Below are 17,395 nucleotides of genomic sequence, written 5' to 3'. Positions count from 1 at the left end.
TACGAGCCCCAGCTCGGGAACCCTGGGATCGCCGAACCTGTACCCGGCAAAGAAATGCTGAGCATCTGACAGCAGTCTGGAAGTCTACTCGTGAAGGAAATTTATAAGGTCTAATGCGAAACAAATAGACCTTGACAGCTCAGGGGATTTCAACACTGAGACAGTTTGTGCAACAATATTTACCAAAGTACGAGTACAAAGGATGACTAAAGCAAGAGAGAAGATTTACCTGTTCATTAAATTAGATAAAGAGGCAGCAGTGTCGTATCTTAAAGAAAAACTTGAAACCTGCAGCTCTCGGCACGAGGATGCAGAGGAACTGTGGCTAGAATTTAGAAAAATAGGTAACTACCCACTGGATAAATAAGCACCTAGATTAACAGTTCATGATGGCAGGGACTATTCCTGACACACAGTCTTTGTTTTACACGTATTGTGTAATAGTTGCTAATTATTTACAAAACACAGGGCTATAAAACAAGAGACACTAAATGAAATACGTTTGGCTGTCAAAATGGCACTGCACAAAAGCTTCAATGATTTCCACAGCACAATCTTACTGAAACAACTTTCATAAAACATGAAGAAATTCGAGTCATATGTAAAGGAACTCAATGGTACCAAACGTTAATTTCCAGATACTCACTGACAGGACACAAACGGAAATTGATCATAGCAAAGCAAAAGCAGAAGTTCCTTACAACGTAAGCTACAGGATTATTACCCCCGTTTAACTCTCACGATGCTGCAAAAATGAGTAATAAAGATAGTAGTGTCAATATTGTTAAGTAACATATGAAATCGCTAAAACCGAACAACACTCTAGAGCCTGATGGAATCCCTATCAGATTTTATACATAATTTGCAAATGAGTTAGCCCCTCTTACCCACAATAACATGGATTGTAATGTGCCCAGTAGCTAGAAGAAATCACAGGTTTCACTCATCTACAAGAAGCTTAGCAGAAGCAATCCCCAACTCTCCGTCTAATACCGCTCGTATCCATCTGTAGCAGAATCTTAGAGCCTAGGAAAGTCCAGAATAGAAAAACGACAATATCGTGGAAAGGGCAGATTGCCACTTACCGTATAGAGGAGTTGTTGAGTCACGAACAGGCACAAGAAAAAGACTGCTACACAAGTCACGGCTGCAAAATACTAACGCGAATTCTTTACAGATGAATGGTAAAACTAGTAGAAGTCGACCTCGGGGAAGATCAGTTTGGATTCCGTAGAAACACTGGAACACGTGAGGCAATACTGACCTTACGACTTATCTTAGAAGAAAGATTAAGGAAAGGCAAACCTACGTTTCTAGCATTTATAGACTTAGAGAAAGCTTTTGACAATGTTGACTGGAATACTCTCTTTCAAATTCTAAAGGTGGCAGAGGTAAAATACAGGGAGCGAAAGGCTATTTACAATTTGTACAGAAAGCAGATGGCAGTTATAAGAGTTAAGGGACATGAAAGGGAAGCAGTGGTTGGGAAGGGAGTGAGACAGGGTTGTAGCCTCACCCCGATGTTATTCAATCTGTATATTGAGCAAGCAGTAAAGGAAACAAAAGAAAAATTGGGAGCAGGAATTAAAAACCACGGTGAAGAAATAAAAACTTTTAGGTTCGCCGATGACATTGTAATTCTGTCAGAGACAGCAAAGGACTTGGAAGAGCAGTTGAACGGAATGGACAGTGTCTTGAAAGGAGGGTATAAGATTAACATCAACAAAACCAAAACGAGGATAATGGAATGTAGTCGAGTCAAGTCGAGTGATGCTGAGTGAATTAAATTAGGAAATGAGACACTTAAAGTAGTAAAGGAGTTTTGCTAATTGGGGGGCAAAATAACTGATGATGGTCGAAGTAGAGAGGATATAAAATGTAGACTGGCAATGGCAAGGAAAGCGTTTCTGAAAGTATTTGTATGGAGTGTAGCCATGTATGGAAATGAAACGTGGACGAATATAGTTTGGACAAGAAGAGAATAGAAGCTTTCGAAATGTGGTGCTACAGAAGAAGAGGTACTGAATAGGATTGGGGAGAAGAGGAGTTTGTGGCACAACTTGACCAGAAGAAGGGATCGGTTGGTAGGACATGTTCCGAGGCATCAAGGGATCACCAATTTGGTACTGGAGGGCAGCGTGGAGGGTAAAAATCGTAGAGGGAGACCAAGAGATGAATACACTAAGCAGATTCAGAAGGATGTAGGCTGCAGTAGGTACTGGGAGATGATGAAGCTTTCACAGGATAGAGTTGCATGGAGAGCTGCATCAAACCAGTCTCAGGACTGAAGACCACAACAACAGTGGGAACTCAAACATAATAATATATCTTGAACAGAATTACTTCCTTCAAGCCAACCAGTACTGTTTCTGAAAACAACTTTTGCTTTTCTCACATTACATCCTAAAGCTACAGATCAATGTAGTCAGGTAGTCACAGTATTCCTTGAATTCTAGAAAGCATTTGTTTCAGTGCCACACCAATGCTGATAAATGAAAATATGATTATATGGATATCAAATGGAATTTGTATGTGACTTTCTTGAGAGAGTGGATGCAGCGTGTTGCTTCGTATGGAGAGTCACTGACAAACATAGAAGTAACTTAACGTGTATTAGCATGGAAGTGTATTGGGGCTCTGGCTGTTTATGTTGGGCATTAATGACCTTGCAGATGGTATTAATAAATAATTTTGTTAGCTGTAATAGAGAACTATCCATAAAAATCTGCAGAAATATTCAGGGAGATCTTAGTAAAATTTCAAAGAACTGCACAGACTGGCAACTTCGTTGAAATTTTCATAAATGTGGAATTATGCACTTCCCATAAAAAGTGGTATTCTATGGCTACAAAATCAATTCTCTGGAAGGTCCATTTTTGTACAGGATGGCTGAGGGGCTTTGGCTGTTCAATATAAAATGTAAAATCAAAACCGCCTAAATCTGTTGAAAAAGAAGGGTACAGGTACCAGTCACTTCCTACACATCAGTCTGGGGGCCCGTATACGGCACAGCGAAAATCTGAAACTGGTCACATAAATAAATTGCACTCTAAATATAAACAGCTGAATGTCCTTTTGATTTTGCATTTTACAAAATCAATTAGTCACAACTGGAACCAATAACTCGTCAGCTCTTACAAATACCTAGGTAAATCAATTTGTGGAGATACAAAACTGAACGGTTACTTAGGCTCAAACATAACTGAAACAAGTGGTAGACTTTGATCTATTGATAGTACATTGCAAAAATGGAATCAGTCTACATAACACTTGTGTAGCCCATCCTAGAATATTGCACCAGCATGGAGGGCATACATCAAATACGTCTAACTGTGGAAACTGAATAAGGAAGTGTAGCACAAATGGTGGTAAGGTTTGTTTGCCTTACGGGAGAGTGTCATGGACATTCTAAAAACCTGAAACGGGAGACACTTTGTAGCATTACATGAGTATGTCCAATATAGACGGATCTACTTTGTGTCACGTGAGTGTAGGGGAGTCGAAACCAGTAGTGACCTGTGACTTCATATCAACCTTTTTTTTTTTTTATACATGTCATTCATTTATAAATTTTATTGATTATTTACAGAATTCAGAATTTAATTATGTACAAATTTTAATAGGTAATGAGTTTTAATGAGATAGATATAAATATGTTTTGACATAACAAATCACCTTGTTGCATTATGCATGATATGTTTTCTCTTTGTAAGAACAGAAACTTCTGTGTTGCTGGAGTGCACAATCAAGTAGTCATCAAGTGTGGATCTTCTGTAACTTTCATGAATGGGCCTAGAATTGTTAATTTACAACCCGAAGTAGATTTAAAAATTATTCTAGGGAACCACGGCCCGACTTTGGTGCAAACAAATTGTACACGAATTCTCAAATATCAGTGCGGAGCTTAAGATATGCGGCTGCATATCGGGCGTTATCGTCGCATTTATATTTCAGTAACATTGATTGCAATTTATGGACATCAGCTTGATAATAACTATCAAAGACATATATTGATACGTTGCTTAGCAACTCATAAACGGACAGTGATAGAATTACTGAAACGATGTTTTAAGTATCAATGACTACTACACACACATCAGAAAGTAATTACTCTAACTGTGAGTGCTTTTGGATTGGATGCGTTTTTCTTATTTTAGCTAACTGGTATTAATAAACTTCTTTTGAGGTTGAAACTTCATCAATGGTGTCGCGCTCATTCACTTTAGTAGAATGGTAGATAGTACTAGTTATGCTACTATTTATAGTTTTAAAAGAAAAGAGAGCAAATACCTGCTTTTCTTTTGAGAAATGTTCGTACTTCAGTCATCAGTCTTCTCAAACCAGAGGCACGGGTGACGCTCCCTCACAGCAGTACGATATCGTGAACCACCACACACGTGCCCCCTTCTCACTACATTTCTGCATCGAAAACCCCGAGATATAGCCGCGGTACGAAGAAGGAAGAAAGAAGAGGAAAGATCAGCGAAAGAAACGGAGCAAAGAGAGAAGGGGAGGTCACAAGTTGAAAAGAGTGACACCACCTATGCTGTGAAAGTGTAATTGTAAAGTTTTAAGAACGTGCTTTAATTGAGGAATCTAAGTATTGTTCGCATAGAGACTCCATAGACAAGAATAGACTACTTACAGTGGGCACAGAAGCGTATAAGCAATCATTCTTACCATGCTCATTATGTGCAAATGGAATGGGAGGAAACCCTAAAATGTGGTACAATGGGAAGTCCCAGCCATGCACTTCACAGTGGTTTGCAGAGAATGGATGTAGATGTACATACAGATGAAGGACCATTGCTCTGAAAACGTGGTTCCTGTGTGTGACAATAATTATCTGCAAAAGTTTTAACTGACATGCAGATGTTTATTGCCTCTTTGTTACTGAATCATATGGCGACGATTACTAATCACAAACAATATATCACGATATGAAACAGAGGAAATTCTCCTCCCCCCCCCCCCCCCCCCTTTTACAATCTTTTTGTCATGGAAACCAGTGCAGCAAGAAATTTATGCCAAAGAAACTGTTTAGTTACTGGAAGTTGATAAAACTTTAAATGTGGCTCTGTTGTCAATAGAAAATTAAATACATATATCTAAAAACAAAGATGACGTAACTTACCAAACGAAAGCGCTGGCAGGTCGATAGGCACACAAACAAACACAAACACACATACAAATTTCAAGCTTTCGCAACCCACAGTTGCTTAGTCATGTAATGGTACTTTGACTTCCGCAAAGTTATAATTTACGATCGCGCACGCAGAAGAGCGCTGCGCCAGCGACCGATTTTATAAATAATTTTGTTCTTTTTTTTTTTTACTTTTGCGTAGTTTTTGTTTTGAAGAACTAAAGGAGGACTCTCTCTCTCTCTTGTCTTGATACGAAAGACGTGTATTTTCCCGCTGTGTTGAATGTGCTTTTGGTGAAAATTAAAATTACATGTCAAAGTGATGTTGTTTCAATAGTTAATGAGAAGAAGAGATAATAAAATAAAAAAGGTAACACTACAATTGGCGTCCTGGTGACAGGACGTGCAATCTTCGGATTTGATACAAGTGCAGTTTGGATTGGATACAAGTGCAGTTACTATAAATTTTGGACATTTTATCTAATTTTAATCACTTAATAGCATCAGAAAATGAATTTGGACTAAGTCTCATTCATTTATATTGTAATGTTACGTGCATGAAATTTACAACAATATTGTTTTCCCTGTTATTAATTTGTGTTAATTTTCATTTTCATGTTGAGGAAATTAATTTGGTAAAAAAAAAAGGGAAAAGGATAACGTTCCATAAAATAATTTGCACGGACGCGAAAGAAAAATTTTGGATTGAAAACTGTATATTTGACGCTACATTTGCAACATAAGACTGACAAAGAAAAAATGGTGAGTACAGCAATTTACATTTTTTCCAGTTTCAAGCAGCCATCTGTACTTCCTTTATTCCGATCCCTTTATTTCGAAATTAATTTTTTCAATTTGTAGTTAAAACTGATTTACTACTATTATTGCAAATGATAAGTGAAGCGCATATTCACAGTCATTTATTTGTGAGAGGGAAATTTCAGTGCCAATTTTATAATTCAATTTCTAATTAGAAATCATATAGAAATATCCATTTCCATAAGAGAAATTTCAGATTTCAACATATCATATTTTAAAAAAATTTTTTTTACCATTGGAAAATTTTATTTGCAATTAATTATGAAAATCGCAAGATGGACGCTAGACGCGTAGAAATTGTTTCCGCGGACGAGCTTAGTGAAAGTGACACATTGCAAAACATGTCCGACAGTCAAATGAATATTGAGCTTAATAGGGAGGATGTTCAAGATATAATTTTACCGGATCGATTAAAACAACAACCCCTATATTTAAACAGATATACAGGCGAGTGGAGAGTGAGTACTACGCGACAAAACGTGACATTGACAACGTCAACTTCAGAACCAGACATCAATCAGACACGGAAAAATGACGAAACTAAGACACAGGACTCTGACATGCTCAACCAGATTCTGAAGTTACTTGGTGACCAAAACAGAAAATTTGACACTTTAGACAAAAGATTTGACACTAAATTCGATGAACTGACACGGGACATAAAACAAAATTTTGAAAAACAATCGAGACAAATTGCCGACTTGACAGAAACCACCAGTAGTCTTGGAAGGAAATTTACTGACTTATCAGAGAAGGTTACGAGACAAGAAAAGGTATTTGTGGAATTCAGTGACGAGACAAAAACTGACTTACAACGATGTAATGAGAAATTGTTAACAGTAGCTTTTGAACAACAGAAAACCAGTACCCAAGTTGACGTATTACGACAGTCACACAATTCCGTAAAAACAAACCAAGAACACTTAGACCTGACGATTACAGACCTTTCAGACAGATTAAATGATGTAACATTGGAGCAGAAATCCTTACAGGAAAAGTTAGAAAAGCTTGAAGACAGAGCAGATGTAGCATCTTTAAAGAATGACACAACTCTAGCAGAAAAACTTGTACATGAATGCAAATTATGTGATGATTATTTAGATGAGAAGTTTGAGACAATGACACAGATCATTTTAGATAAGACAAAGGAACAAGTAAAGGGAGAAACAGATGATATTCAGAAAGAGGTGCGTAAACTTAAAGAGAATGTAATACCAAGTTCGTCAGTGATACCAAAACCCATAACAGACAACCAAAACATAAATGAGAATCATAATAATGCTAGACCCAGCACACAGCCGAAAATAGAATTACCAATGAGTGATACAAATCCCAATGAGCCATTTTCAATGCTACCACAAGATCAAAATTACTATCAGACATCACCACATACTATGCACAGTTTGACACAAAATACAGGACCCATAATACCATCGGGAGTAGCTGATGAAACATTAGTACGACATGGATACTTTCAGACATTTTCATGTGATGAGAAAGACAAAGTGCATCCGATTGTTTTCATCCGCTCTTTTGATGGTATTTTCCCGAGACATTGGTTAGAAGCCGACAAAATTCAATATGTTACAAATTTGTTACGTGGAAGAGCAGCTAAGTGGGGAGCAGCAATTAAAAGACGATGTTTAACATTTGAACAGTTTGAACAAGCATTTCTTGAGGAATTCTGGTCGATCACAGAACAGCAAAGTTTAAAACGAGAAGTATACAATCCAGAAATTTACAACCCGAAGAAAGAGACTTTACGACAATACTTTGAACGCTACCTAGACAAAACATTATATTGGACAAAACCAGCAGATTTACCAGATGTAATTAGAACACTTAAAAGCCACTTACCATTTCCTTACCGTGATAAATTAATAGGAGTGTCCGAGGACAACATAAAGAATTTTTTCAGTTATGTTGATGAGATAGATGTTGTTTACAGAGATGAGATCAGGAATTTCAATCAATTGTATCCGATCCATCCAAGCAATTCGCGTACGCACAACAGAAATGACAGAGGCTATTGGAATCCGCCTCCGACACCACAACAAAACACTCAAAGAAACAATTCACACTACACTGGGACAAATCCATTCAATATTAGGAGAAACAACTCGCAGCATTGGCAAGGAAACAGTAATTATTACTACAATGGTTATCCGAACAATAATTACAATCAGAACAATAACAGTTATATTCAAAATAACAACAACAGAAGAAGGAACCGAAATTATAGAGATCAAAGAGAGGATAACAGGTACCATCCAGGATATTTTCAGAGAAACAACATCCAACAACATCCAAACATGTATTGCAGGAATAACAGTAATGACAACACCAGTTACAGTCATGGGCGAAATAATGTATGGGGAAATCACAATGGACAACCGCCACGACACACGCAATACAGCAACCCTCAATTTGTACCTAACGGAACTCCCAATGCGACGCGGGGTAATGTCAACAACCAAACAGCTGATACTTGGGTGACGCGCGACAGAAATGTAAATATTATTGAGTTGGGCAATGAACCCAACCCGCAGCAACAACCGAATTTGCCGGAAAACGAACGACGACCAAGCTAAGCGCTCGAGTTACGGTCAGTAGGGAGCAGAGCGCAATGGAACCGACGATTTGTTTTCTCCGATATGATGACAGTAAGAAAATAGAAAAGGAATTATATCAGGATGTAGATTTTAATAGTACCAGTAAAACAAAGAAGATTATTCAGGCTATAACACGAGTTATGATTGGTAGTTATGAAGTGGAAGTAATGTTAGATACAGGAGCAGCAGCAAGTGTCATTTCAATGTCCTTATATAATGAACTCAAACAAATAATGAACATACAAACATTGCCAGTACAGAATTGTCACATTATAAGTGCCACCGGTAACAAATCAAAGAATGTGGAATTTCAAGTGCTAATTAACTTCACATTTTCAAATATACCACTCAATTACAGTTTTCTGGTAGTAGACAAATTAGTTATGCATTGCATATTAGGAATTGACTTTTTGAATGAATATCAAGCAATCATAGATTTAGGAAAAGGGAAATGTCATTTAACCGTAAACCAACAACAACTGACAATAGAGTTAACACAGGGTAAAAACTTAAACAGTAAACAAGGTAAATTTGAACAGTTACATTTTGTGTATCCACCAGCAATAAACATATGTGATTTAACTTTTAATGAAGCTGTATCTCAGGGAATTAAACCTAATGATTTATATGAGAAATGCACAGAATCTGAATATCTGACGAAGGAACAACAACTTGAATTACTTGAAGTTTTGAAGCAATTTGCTGAGGTATTTGTGGAGAAACCTGGAATTATTAGAGGCTATACTTATGAGATGGATGTTAAACCACACAAAACATACTGTAGAACATATTATAATACTCCTTGGTCAAAGAAACCCGCAGTTTTGAAAGAGATTGAAAAAATGCAAGCTTGGGGTATCATTGAAAGGTCACATTCACCATATTGCAGTCCGATCCTAGCAGTTAATAAAGAGGATGGTAGTGTAAGGTTAGTGCTGGATGCACGAGAAATTAACAAAGTTATAATCCCAATCAACACACGACCTATTAATTTGGAAGAACAACTTTTAAAATTTCATAATGTACAGTATTTAACCAATATCGACCTCCGCTCATCATTTTGGCAGGTGCCTCCATAAAAACAGTCGTAAATACACTGCATTTATATGTGAGGGACGTAGTTAACAATTTTGTGTTCTACCCTTTGGTCTACGAGTGAGTGCTGGAGTATTTATCGAAGCCTTAGATGCTGTTCTTGGACCACAATTGTTATCGCAAATCACAGTTTATGTTGATGACATTGTCATTGCCACCACTACTTGGGAAGAACATGTAAATCTTTTGAAGCAACTTCTGACTAAATTTTCTGACGCAGGTGTCACTATCAATTTATCAAAGACGAAATTAGGGAGGAGAGAAATCAAATTCCTTGGTCACATCATATCAACTGAAGGCATTTATCCAGACTCAAGAAAAATTGATGCAATAAAGAATTTTCCATCTCCACAGAATCGTAAACAACTCAAAGCCTTTCTTGGTCTATCTTCATTCTTCAGGAAATTTGTACCCTACCACCTTCTTAACAGTCCACATCTTCTATCTTTGCTCAAAAGAAATAATATTTGGAAATGGACAGAGTTCTGTCAGACAGATTTTGAAGCGATTAAGAATGCTTTAGTTAATGCACCGTTGTTATGTCATCCTGACATGACGTCAGACTTTTGCCTAGTAACAGATGCAAGTTCCTATGGGCTCGGAGCATTTTTATTCCAAATTCATGTAGATGAACAAACAGTCATCAAACCTATAAGTTTTGCTAGCTGCACTCTCACTGAATGCGAAAAGTCATATTCAGTGACCGAGCGCGAAACACTTGCCATAGTATGGGCGTTTCGCAAGTTTCGCTACTTTCTATGGGGAAAACGTACTAAGCTTTATACTGATCATCAAGCTCTTTCTTTCCTGCTATCATGCAAGTTATTACATCCACGTCTTGCACGCTGGTGTGCATCACTACAAGAATATGATTTTGATATTATATATATAAAAGGAGAATCCAACATTATAGCCGATGCTCTATCTCGTTTGCCACAAGGCCTACAAGAATTTTCAGATGTGACAGAACAAACATCAGATTTCAAAATTTTACTCATGTATGATGGTACATTTGCACCTTACTACAAAAACATGTGCAGGAAGTTAGCCATATTGCAGGACAATGATCCCAGGTGGATCCAGATAAAGAATAAATTACGTGCAGGAGCAGACCCACATCTTGAAAAATATTACACGTTACACAAAGAAGTATTATTTCACCGACGAAACCCTGAATCACAGCATTGGTGTGTTTGCTTACCTGAAGCTCATGTTGATGATTTTATTTTATTTACACACAGAACTTGGGGACACTATGGTGTAACCAAATGTACAGATAAGATTATACAATATTGCTATTTTCCAAATTTAAGGCGAAGAGTATTGAGTAATATTAGGAAATGCATCATATGTCAGAAAGCCAAATATTCTAATCGCACAAGCATGAATGAATTGCACCCAATCATACCTAAGAGGCCATTACAGCTAATTTCTTTAGATATTGCAGGACCCTATCCACAAGCACGTGGAGGAATAAAATACATCCTTGCTGTGTTAGATGTTTTCACAAAGTATTTAAAATTATATGCATTACGTTCAGTTTCTACCACTGCTATTACCAGACGTCTATTAACAGATTATTTTGTAAGAATAGGAAAACCTGAAGTTATGATCACGGATAATGCAGCATATTTTACCAGTTTAAAATGGAAGACATTTATTGAAGAACAGAATGTTAAACATATTTTAATTTCAAGATTTCACGCAGCAGGTAACCCAGTAGAAAGAACATTTCGAGAATTTGGACAATTTATGAGAACACACACACCAGAGAAGCACACAAAATGGGTAGAATACCTAGCACCATTTGAACAAATAGTGAACAATTTAACTCACATTTCTACTGGATACACACCAACTGAATTAATTATGGATAAAACAGAAAGAAATGAATGGACAGACCCTCTACCTAAATTTACAGCAACAACAAATCATGTTAGTTTAGAAGAAAAGGTAAGACAAGCTTACACAACATTATGTGACAAAGCTAAGGAAAGAAAGCAGAAATATGACAGAGGTGTCAGGAAAGCACAAACATTTCAAGTTGATGAGTTAGTTTTACTAAGAACACATCCTAAACCCACAAAACTGAAACATTTAAACAGGAAATGGCAGATCTTATACTCTGGACCATACCGAATTGCAAATATTCCACACCCTGGCTGTTATTCATTAGAATATCCATTAACACATAAACCTAGAGGTCTACATCCACACAGACATTTGAAAAAATACATACAGTAAAATGTTAGCTACTGAGGAGAAGATAATATGATATACAGTTATGATGAGCCTACATTTAAGTTATACAGATACTTACAATCTAATGAATGCAGGTAAGTCTAGAAAGCAATGTGAACCATCCAATAGCTAATAAGATATTTGGTTACAAGAGGAGTTGCTATTGAGGCATATACACATTAGAGGAGGCAGAGAACTGAACAGAATTATTTTCTTTAGGAGGCATGTGATAATAGTAATGTTGATATGAGTGATGTGAGTGACTGGATGAGATGAGTGAATGTAATTTTAGTTTAATAAGAGGATAAATAGTAATATGGAGAGAGGTAAATGGAATATAAGATGAGAAAAGGGTACTATTGTTGTTGTTGTTGAAGTAAAAAGTAAGTGGTGATGAATAAGAGGAAAATATATATATAATGCTGAGGAATAAGTATATGTTATTTTGTGAAGAATGAATAATGGATAGGTGAGAATGTTATGAGTAATTGAGAATATGTTGAGAGGAGAGAAACTAGATTTGAACACTATATCACATGTACTCATGGAATACAGAATGAAAGTAATGGAAAGAATATTATTTATTGAAAGATTGGTATGCCTGAGATAATAACTTATGTGGTGTCTTATATATTCTTATAACTAAAGGTGAAAGTATAGATTTATGTGGAAAGAATTATTTACAGCAGCCACTGTTGGAAATATACCAGAAGATTTAAATCTATAACACTTTAACACTAATCTAATGGGAACTTGTAATGAAATTTTTGGAGTTATGTAGGCTTGACACTTCAGATTGGAAGAATTATTTAAGAGAACATATTTATTTAGCAGTCATCTAATGACATAATTAAAGCTCATCTACTGAACTGAACTGATGCACCATTAAATAGAAAGGAGAATAAGGAGAAAACAAAACGTCAGTCCTCTGTTGCGGCTCATACTCTAATCCCTTCCTTAGAAAAATTTATACATGTTGATGAAATATTGGACATTATATAATTCGTGATTATCTGACAGTATGGAGAGACATACACAAATATTTATTTATGAATAGAATTTTACAGGTACCACAAGGTAAATACAGAATGGATATACAGCATGGAACGCAGCAGCAATTATCTAAGAAGATTTATTTATTTATTAAGTAAAACATTTATTTATGTTGCTTGACACTCATGAAAGGAAGGAGATGAACTACACAAACTTTATAGGAACATATTCACTTACCACACTGATGTACATACTTGTAGGATCCTAAGATATTTAGAGGGGCACCACTCTTAGAAACGGTAATAGAGGGGTACCACTCTTAGAAACAGCAGTAGTGGGGACACCACACTTAGAAACGGTATTAGGTATAGGAACTGTTACGTTATATTAAGTTAACATGTATTTTATTTTGTGTAGTCCATTGTAGGGGATCACTTTACTAGTATTTATGAAGTAGTCAGCAACCATCCCATGAACCTATCCTCCTACAGAGGGCTGTCTTGAAGCTTGAAATATGTGTAAATTTTATTCCAGGAGGCAAGATGAATTTTAAGTTGAATATTCTAGCGAGTTGCCACAATTATCTTCAAATGTTGCAAGTGTAACGGAAAAAAAGAGAGAGAGAGAGAGAGAGAGAGAATGAGCTAACAAATAAAATGTATATTTCAATCTGAATGTAATGTAATTCACATGTCAGCACAATGATATTGAATGTAACGTAAAAAAATTGACTATATTTTTCATTTAATTCTGTATATGTACTATATGACAACAATGTATCTCATGTAATGATTAATTGTAAATATTTGTATATTCATGTACTTATTGTATCGAGAAATGTATTTTAAGGAGATGTTAATGAGATGCAAAGGACTTGTGCATGTAGCACATGATTCATATAAATGGAACTGAAAATGCAAAGAAGAAACCAACGTGATGGAACACTGGTCAAGCAATATTTACGTAGTGTCAACATGCTTTGAAGTGTATGGTGTTGTGGAAGCCAGCAGGTCTTCAGGTTGGTGTCAAAGACAAGCTCATCACCTGTCGTAGGCAGTGAGGTGTTTCCTGTGCCCTCATTGACCATTTATACCCCGGTAGACGCCACCAAAATTCGACTGCTGGAGATCACAATTTCGTGTTGACACATTGAACAAACTTTGGATTTTCTTCAAGTCACACGCAAGAGATCCAGGCAGTACACACACACTCAGAATCCGATACTACGTTTAAAGACATTGGAGCAATATAAAAGAAACATTTATTGTTCGAATTAATTCCATTGTAAACACGAATCATGTGAACTGAATTCAAACGCTGCGCTAAGCAACGATAATACGCTGCAATTCAAAGACATTAATGTTACGACTCCTAAAGAAGATACACACCAAAAAGACTGTATACAAAGACTGATACGCAAAGAGCATTATGCTCAGAAATATTTTTTGTAATATGTAAATTTCTTATTTTCTCATATATGTATGTATCTATGTAAATTTTCTATACTGCCACGCTCGCTTGCGGAGCGTGTCAGTAGAGGAGGCATTGTAATGGTACTTTGACTTCCGCAAAGTTATAATTTACGATCGCGCACGCAGAAGAGCGCTGCGCCAGCGACCGATTTTATAAATAATTTTTTTTTTAACGTAGTTTTTGTTTTGAAGAACTAAAGGAGGACTCTCTCTCTCTCTTGTCTTGATACGAAAGACGTGTATTTTCCCGCTGTGTTGAATGTGCTTTTGGTGAAAATTAAAATTACATGTCAAAGTGATGTTGTTTCAATAGTTAATGAGAAGAAGAGATAATAAAATAAAAAGGTAACACTACAATGAGGAAAGAGGGAAGGAGAGGGAAAGACAAAAGGATGTGGGTTTTAAGGGAGAGGGTAAGGAGTCATTCCATATATATGTCTGCTTGTGTCTATATATATATATATATATATATATATATATATATATATATATATATATATATATATATATATATTATTGGTGTTTTGCCCTTAAAGAGCGCATTTGGACTAAACTACATGGCCAGTTCCTTTTGCTGCCTTCCTTGCTGCCCAAACTTCCCTCATTCGCTCGCTGTGTTTCTGTTTCCGGTCCTCTGTCCATGCTTCTTGTCGGCTTCGTGTCTTCGGCTTCATCTTGATTGCCTTTTTGGTTGCCCATATTTCTTTCATCTTCTGGCTGTGATCTTGCTTTCGTTCTTCGGTCCATTTTATGCCTGTTCGTTTATCGCATTGTATCTCATGTAGTTTACTTTTCTTAATGATGTTTCTGAACTTTATTCTGTCGTTTATTGTGTCTGCTGTTATGTTGAGCTGGTTCAGGTCGTTTTCTACCTCTGCCACCCATTTGTTGTTTCTAGTGGTTACCCAGTCAAAGATCTGTTTGGTCAGCCTGTGTGATGGCATTCTGTATAGGTGTCCATAGAATTGTAATCTGCGTTTTCTAATCTTTTCTGTGATTGTCTCCGTATGTTTGTACAGTTCCTCTGTAGGTTTCTTGATCCATATTCCATTGTTGTTAGTTGCGCCAAATATTTTCCTAAGTATTTTCCGTTCTACTTTTTCTAATTGTCTGATACGTGTATGCCCTCGGATTAGTGTGGTCTCTGCTGCATATAGTGCCTCGGGGGGCACCACCGTGTCGTAATGGCGTAATTTGGCTTTTTGTGAGATAGACTTCTTGTTGTAATGATTCCACACTACTTTGTATGCCTTGTCCAGTTTAGTCTTTCTTTCTTCATTTGAGTCTCTGTTATGTCCACTCATTTGTAGTGTCTCACCGAGGTATTTGAAGTTTGCTGTTTTGTAAATCGTGCCATACTTTGTGTTCAGAGATGAGAGTTTCTTTGTGCTCATAAACTGTGTCTTTTCGTAAGAGATCTGTAGTCCAGTTTTGGACGCGATTTCGTGCAGTTTTTCAATAGCGTCTTTTGTTTCCTTTATACCTTTCGTGACAATCGCCAAATCATCTGCAAAAGCCAGGCATTTAATCTGTAGGTTTCCTAAGGTTATCCCCTGTTGTGATGTTTCCCAGACCATCGCCTTGTCGGACACCTGTGCGAATTTCGAAGGGCTCTGATAGTTCCCCACAGAACTTTACTTTGGAGGTCGTGTTGGTTAAAGTTTGCTCTATGATAGTTCGTGTTTTGTTGTCTACTTTGTACTTTGTATATATATATCTCTCTCTCTCTGTGTGTGTGTGTGTGTGTGTCTGTCTGTCTGTCTGTCTGTCTGTCTGTGTGTGTGTGTGTGTGTGTGTGTGTGTGTGTGTGTGTGTGTGTGTGTGTGTGTGTGTGTGTGTGTGTGTGCACGCGCGCGCGCGCGCGCGTATGTATACCTGTCCCTTTTTCCCCCTAAGGTAAGTCTTTCCGCTCCCGGGATTGGAATGACTCCTTACCCTCTCCCTTAAAACCCACATCCTTTCGTCTTTCCCTCTCCTTCCCTCTTTCCTGAGGAAGCAACCGTGGGTTGCTAAAGCTTGAATTTTGTGTGTGTGTTTGTGTTTGTTAGTGTCTCTATCAACATACCAACGCTTTCGTTTGATAAGTTACATCATCTTTGTTTTTACATATTTTTTTCCCACGTGGAATGTTTCCCTCTATTATATTCAGAAAATTAAATACATATAGTTACCTTTCCAAGATAATGACACTCTTCTTTAAATACAAGAATAGCTATGCATTAAATCATTTAAAATGCAACTGACAAAGCAATGAATATAAGAAGTAGCTGCATGCCTTCCTCCACTTTCCAGTCACATCTTCTTAATCAAGAGGTTAATGCTGTTTTTTCATAGCTTAATAGCCTACCTGCATCATCAGCAACTGCGTTGAAAATGCAAAGAAATGTTTCATTTGTTGTTTTAACTCTCCAAAATGCTGATAGATTAAGTTGCAGTTGAGGAAAGTCAGAGCCCTGGGAAAAAAGAGCAAATATGTTACGTAAGTCTGCAAATCATTAATGAATCAAATAAAACTGTTGAATCAAATCATATGCCCATATTTTCTGTCAGACACATTTCCTGCGTTCTAAAAAAACTCACAAGCTATTTTTAAGCAGAAGTTGACGGACAATATCGTTATATAACAAATCACTTGCTCTTCAGTGAAGATTATCACTTTTTAATTCCTACAATGTTTATTCTAAAATTTCATATTTATGTTTATAGTGTGCACATAGTTTCCTTGTCTCAAAGAAAAGAAAAAGTATCATAATCACTGTGATATTCAAGTAACTGTTTTATCAATCGCTCATATCTACACTCCTGGAAATTGAAATAAGAACACCGTGAATTCATTGTCCCAGGAAGGGGAAACTTTATTGACACATTCCTGGGGTCAGATACATCACATGATCATCACACTGACAGAACCACAGGCACATAGACACAGGCAACAGAGCATGCACAATGTCGGCACTAGTACAGTGTATATCCACCTTTCGCAGCAATGCAGGCTGCTATTCTCCCATGGAGACGATCGT

At 36.9% G+C, this 17,395-nt stretch overlaps 2 protein-coding genes across 6 annotated transcripts in view; one reads left to right on the top strand and one right to left on the bottom strand.

Moving 5' to 3' along the window:
* LOC126108445 (probable ATP-dependent RNA helicase DDX60) overlaps positions 1-17,395 on the bottom strand; it is a 204,753-nt gene that overhangs the window by 71,103 nt on the left and 116,255 nt on the right. For all 3 annotated transcript variants that reach the window (XM_049913659.1, XM_049913658.1, XM_049913660.1), the window contains exon 5: positions 16,723-16,828. In XM_049913659.1, coding sequence (XP_049769616.1) covers positions 16,723-16,828 — 106 coding nt within the window. The remainder of the gene's footprint in view (positions 1-16,722; positions 16,829-17,395) is intronic.
* LOC126108447 (uncharacterized) overlaps positions 1-17,395 on the top strand; it is a 158,915-nt gene that overhangs the window by 75,750 nt on the left and 65,770 nt on the right. The gene's annotated exons all lie outside the window — the stretch shown is intronic.

Source organism: Schistocerca cancellata, chromosome 11, assembly GCF_023864275.1.
Source record: "Schistocerca cancellata isolate TAMUIC-IGC-003103 chromosome 11, iqSchCanc2.1, whole genome shotgun sequence".
NCBI classification, from domain to species: domain Eukaryota; kingdom Metazoa; phylum Arthropoda; class Insecta; order Orthoptera; family Acrididae; genus Schistocerca; species Schistocerca cancellata.
The sequence above is the reverse complement of the archived record's forward strand: the minus strand, read 5'-3'. Positions and strand labels throughout refer to the sequence as shown.